General features: G+C 45.3%; 1 protein-coding gene across 1 annotated transcript in view; it reads left to right on the top strand.

The window, feature by feature from the left end:
- Positions 1-1,474, top strand: part of LOC139221253 (tomoregulin-1-like) — an 11,419-nt gene extending 9,945 nt beyond the window's left edge. Inside the window, exons 8-10 of the mRNA XM_070853174.1 lie at positions 1-95; positions 297-458; positions 1,272-1,474. The exon at positions 1-95 is cut by the window's left edge and continues 26 nt beyond it. Of these exons, the coding sequence (XP_070709275.1) occupies positions 1-95; positions 297-458; positions 1,272-1,356 (342 nt within the window). The 3' untranslated portion in view covers positions 1,357-1,474. The remainder of the gene's footprint in view (positions 96-296; positions 459-1,271) is intronic.
- Positions 1,475-6,053: the final 4,579 nt, after the last annotated feature.

Raw genomic sequence — 6,053 nt, 5'->3', positions numbered from 1 at the left:
GGCTTCGTGGACAGCCCCGCCCCCTGTCCCGAAGACTACGACCAGTTCTGTGAACACGGCCAGTGTGAGATGAGACACAACCTGCCCGTCTGCAGGTAACACTTCCTGTACTGCAGCCAATCAGAGGCCCCGACACACACATTGAAAGTTCTCCCAAAACCGTGTTGCTCACCTTAATAATACACACCAGTGGATCAGTGGATCAGTGGATCTCCACTCCAGCCCAACATGGCAGCTTTAATGTTCCAGCAGTGACAGCGTCCGGATCAATGTGTGTGTGTGTGTGTGTGTCTCAGGTGTGAGGCGGCGTACGGGGGGCCTCAGTGTGATCAGCTCCTGGACTTCAACATCCTGTACGTGGTGCCCAGCGGCCAGAAGCTGCACTACGTCCTCATCGCCGCCATCATCGGCGCCGTTCAGATCGCCGTCATCGTAGCTGTGGTCATGTGCTTCACCAGGTAGTGACATCACTGCTGTTCACACTACTACTGCTTTCATTAATGTAGATGTGACCTACTACAGGGAGAATCAGTCTTTTTAGAGTTAGTAGTGATCAAACAGTGAGAGGGACATATCCAGGCACACAACTTTGATACCTTATTTGGTCACATTATACTACTGAAAGTGTTGGAACTGGTCCAGTAGATCAGCAGTAGATCACCTCAGCCAGCAGCCACCAAACGGACTGCAAGGCACCTGGAAGATCCTTTTGGTTTAACTACAAACAGCCGTTCTATCGCTCTCTGCACACACACCAGACTACATTCACTAAAACAGGGATTTTAGAGAAGAGGACACAGGAGCTGCTGCTCTGCTGCTGCCTCCATCAGTCAGTGTGTTTTTCTTATTGTGTGTCACACAGATATCATGTTGGATCTGAATTAACCCTTTAAAACACCAAAGTCACACAATAACACAAACAAACTAACTGATCCAAGCAGCAGCACACCAGCAACTTTCATGTAAAATCCCTGTTTTAGTGAATGTAGTCTGGTGTGTGTGCTGTTTGTGGTTAAACCAAAAGGATCTTCCAGGTCTCTCTCTGTAGGGATCCTTTCCATGATGCTGTCACACACTTAGAATAACACTCTGAGCCTGTCAGTGACCAGGATGTGGACCCAGGTAATCGGAGCCATTTGCCAACCAGACACACATAATGAAACTACTAACCAGTCACTATAGTGTCTAGTCCTCCCACCACTACTAGAACTACTCTGCTGGTGTGACTGATCAGCCTCGTGTTGATGTGTACTTCCTGTCGTGTCCTGCAGGCGGTGCAACAAGACGAAGCGTGGGCGGAGACAGAAGCAGCACCTCGGCCACTTCCCGTCAGGAACGTCCTCCCGGATGATGTAGCTGCTCCTCTTTTCTTTTCCTCTCTCGTGTTTTTATGAAATACAAGAAGTCTAAAATTTTCGTACCACACAGACAGACTGCATTTTTGATATCTCGACTTTTTGGTGCCTCCTTTTTTTTCTCCTCCCTTTTTTAAAAGTGTTTTTTGAATTTCTTAAGGGGCCTTATTTTTCAGATTTTCCTCCATGTTTGATTTCTTTATTTTCTGTCTGGACAGTTTTGTGTCTCGGCTGTTCTCTGTTTTCCATCTGGAGACGCTCGGTCGGTGTTTGTTGCGACGCTGCCGTCCTCTCGGACTCTCAGACACTGTGGATCCTCCGGCAGGAAGCTCAAACCTTGTTTCTCTGATTGTACCTTCGCTTTGGACCGTCCACGTCCAAACTGGAAACACAGATTGTCTCGTTCTGTTTTTTTTACCTTGTGGGACGCAGACGGATGCTTTCATGCAGGTTTATTTAGAGAACGAACCCCGTTTAGGTTCCTCACACGTCAGGATGTCCATGAAGTAATAACTGCTGAACACTACTGACGTTAGATCTGATGTTTCACCTCTGAAAACAACAGTTGAGGTCCAACTATTAAACTCTCACAGCAGTGTGTCACAACAAAAGGTCTTTCTGCTGAGATCAGATCAGATACAGTCAGACGTTCAAAGCATAATGCTGGACGCTCTGTGGTATTTAAACATCAGCACTAGTGATTCAGTGTTTAGTTTCTCACGAGGTTCAGGTTATTATTACTCATCATCATCCTCTGCTTCCATAGTTAACACAAAACAGCAGGTGTGGTTGGTTTCTCTGATGACTTTCCACAGCTTCGGCGACTTCCCTCCCTCCCCCGTGTTTACTGTGTGGGATACAAGCCTTAATAATACTCCAGGGGGCGCTGTGCACCAGGACTACAGGGCCATCAGGGACCGCCGGCGCCCTCGGGGGTGTTGTTGCTGTTGTCGTCTGTTTCTCTGCGTCTCACAGGGTCAAAAGTCAAATCATTCACTCAGATCAACGTTCTTTGACATTGTTTTGTATTTGTTGTGATGAGACGCACCTGAAAACCAAATGCTGTTTTTTCTACTGCTTAACAAATGATGAGGTACAAGCCGACATGTACAGGTTGTTGTTACACTTATTTTATTGCTTAATTTCCAGATGACGCCATTCCGGAAATGGATTCCAATGTTTTTTTTTTGTGTGTGTGTTTTTTGACGAGCTGATGATAATTTAAGATTTAAGATTTTTGTTTTTGGTCGAGTTTCTTCTTTTTTTTATATCATTTGTAACGATGGTACGAAGTGTCCGTGTTGGTGGTTTTCTTGTGGTAGAAGGATTAGGCTCACTAAGCCGGGAGGTTCCCTAAAGCTTCGCTGCGCTGGGATCAGATTCATTTGACTCTTTGACGCTCTGGTCTCGGTCATGTGACGCCGGCGGGAGTCCAGCCTGATTTTACTGTAGATGTTGAGTACTGCATGAACCAGTAAAGCTGTTGTTTAGACTGTGCTGTAGCTGAACTAGAATTAAATTATGATGTTGGAAACCGTCGTCCCATCGCTGTCGTCTGTTCGCTCCGTTTCTCTCACTGATGAGCCTGAAGTCTGACTTCACTCTGAGGCTCGATGCCACAGATGGAAACCACATGATTATATTCAAAACCAGCTCCAGATACTGGACAGTTCTCCATTATGATCAAGTCTTGTTCTTATTCTAGGACACCCAGAACAGGATATCTATCTTACAGTCTTAAAAATCACTGGATTTAGTTCCCTTGAAAAAGACCTTTATGGATAACTTATTCTTAAACTTGGGCTCTATTTCTTTTTCACACATCCTGGTGTCTAAATGGCTGGTAGGTAATAAAAGTGTTGGAACTGGTCCAGTAGATCACCTCAGACCTGGAAGATCCTTTTGGTTTAACCACAAACAGCCATTATATCGCTCTCTGCACACACACCAGACTCCATTCACTAAAACAGGTTTTTTACTTCACAGAACACAGGAGCTGCTGCTCTGCTGCTGCAGTCATTCTGTTTGTGTTGTCATGGGACTGCGGTGTTTTAAATAGTCAGTTCAGATCCAACACAATATCTGTGTAACACAATAACACAAACAAGCTGACCGATGGAGGCAGCAGCAGACCAGCAGCTAATGTGATCTGTGAGGTAAAATGACTGTTTTTGTCAATGGAGTCTGGTGTCTGTGAACAGAGCGATATAACATTTGTTCTGGTTAAACAGTCATTACAGCCTGTCTGCGGCTTTAAACAGTTTTAAATTTCCTCTCTTGGCTGCTCTCCTCCACCTCTAAAACTCTTAAATGCTGCTGGGATGTACTGAATACATTTTAATGGTTGATCTACATTATGACACTAATATTGCAGGTGTTAAGGGACCAGGAGAGGTGTAGCATGAATACTCCATCAGCACAGATGCAGCCTACCTCAGACACCTGAGTGATGGGATGCAGCTCCTCCAGTCGCCACCAGATGCTGCTCCAAGACAGTTCTGACTGTAAAATGAAACCCAGGTCAACACGTTTTGACACAAGTGTAGTGTCACCTCTTCTAGTGTGGACTACAGCACTCGTTTAGAATATTCAGGCCTAAACAGCAGAGAGTTTCTGACTTCAGGAACGTAACTTTTTTCTACTTTACATCCAGAACCAAAGTGACTGAACCCCTCAGATCCAATAAAACGTTCTCCGCTCTGACTCATCAAACTGCGGGTTCATTAACAGCTCAGCCTGAAGACTCCACCCACCTTGATTGAAGGAGGAGCGGAAACCAAGCGCCCCTGCTGGCCGTCGAAGCGCCCGTGTCTTCTGCAGGGAGCTGGAGTTAAATATAGCAGGATAAATATAGGCAGCAGCTGGTGGAGGGTTTTTAGTCGACGGGGAGTCCCCTGATCTTCCTCGTCTGATTCCATCTCTCCATTCTCACCTCATCTCCTTCCTGACACCCTCCTCCTTCCTCGTCCTCTTTCCTCTGGATGTTTTGGTCAACAGTTGGCTGTCCTCCGAACCTTCAAGGACACTCGGGCTGCTTCTCCTGACAGACCCAGATAAGACAGATCGAAGGAGTTAAAGTGGCAGCAGATGGACAGAACCTCAACACTTTGTTCATGCTGACAAACCACAGCTCTGGAGAATGAAGAAGTCCACCAACCTTCTCCAGGCGAAGACGATGATCTACTGGTCGGGCTTGAATTACCGCCAACCAGCCCGGTCACAGTTTCCATCCACGTCCGTCCAGACCAGAGATCAGAGTCACAAACTCAGGATCCAACCACAGGTCACACCTGGTCACAGCCGCTGACGGTGTTAAAGAGCGGCCAGGAGAACGTTTCTGCTGAACGTTATGACGCCACAGAATTCAATTTACATTTTACTTCTCCACAAACATGTATTTCTATCTCCAAGGTGAGATTTGAGGACCAAATATATTTCTGTACCAACCCCCACATTCATTGTTAGATTGTCAAACCATCCACATCTCCCCTTCTGTCGTCCTGCCCTCAGGGGGCAGCGTTCAATTACATACAGACGCACAATGTTACACCATCTCGCCTCCACAACCTGCTTTAAAATGTCAGTGAACAAAGCGTTTAAAGCGCTCAGGTAGGAAAACGTTGAAGAAAGTGTCGGTTTACTTTCTTCTGTTTGGTTGATTGGTTCATTTAAATCATTGTATTCCTTTACTTTTTCATGTGTGGTGAGGCTTTAACATGAGCTCTACATGGGGTTCGTACTTCACTGTATGCTAAATGGGTTTTGTTGTTTTATTTGGTTTTGCAAATAGAATAAAAAATGAAAATCAAATGAAATAATTCCATCTTAGTGTCCTCAAGTGAGGTCACCTGAGTCAGTAACTGTCGGGTCTGAAGAGTGAAAAAGAAGAAAATAAACCTTACCAGACGTCTGCAGCTCATCTCCACCTGGAAGCACCTGAATCTCTGAGCGAACTGTCAGTGTTTGAGGTGCACTCTGGGTAATGTAGGCGCCACCCATTACACCACAAGTTGCTCAGGTTAGAATAACGATCATCATCTGTGAGTCAGACGATGCAAAACCCTCCACCGGCTCCCTGCACCTTTAAACTAAGAGACACTTTCACATCTTTTCTTAAAGGCACTTTTTTTATATCACAGACTCTCCGTTGTTTTAGGATCCTCCACGAATCCAAATCCTCCGCAGCTGCTCGTCTAACTGTTCCCAAGGTCGCCACAAAAACCTGTGGGGGTGCTGCTTTTAGCTGGTACACTGTGCCTTTAAAGAGTCGACTTGTTGACGCAGTTTTAAACAACTTAAAGTGTATTTTTAATAGACCCTATAACTGTTTTAATATTTGATGGTTAGACTTTTTATCATATATCTTTCTTTCCACAGTGTAAATGCCAACACATAGTCTCCCCTCCATCTTGTGTATGGTTTAAAACCTGTTTGGAGGGGGGGGTTCTGTGTTTTGTCTTGGCTGCTGAATTTGAAAGCATTTTCAGCTGAATTCTGTGCATGAATTCATCCAATCATTCATGTGTAGCACCACTAAAATTAATTTCCTCACTGTTCTGATGCAGGTCTGAGGACACTCTGAATACGACCACAACACAGGTTAGATATTAAGGCTTAAAAGTGGCCGATTTAAGGAGCTGTCTGCAGGGTTTAGGGGGTCTATGAGCCTGAAACTGAGGGTTGTTGTGTGTTCGTTAG

Source organism: Pempheris klunzingeri, chromosome 21 (genome assembly GCF_042242105.1).
Source record: "Pempheris klunzingeri isolate RE-2024b chromosome 21, fPemKlu1.hap1, whole genome shotgun sequence".
Classification (NCBI taxonomy): domain Eukaryota; kingdom Metazoa; phylum Chordata; class Actinopteri; order Acropomatiformes; family Pempheridae; genus Pempheris; species Pempheris klunzingeri.
This window is presented reverse-complemented; position numbering and strand designations above follow the sequence as displayed.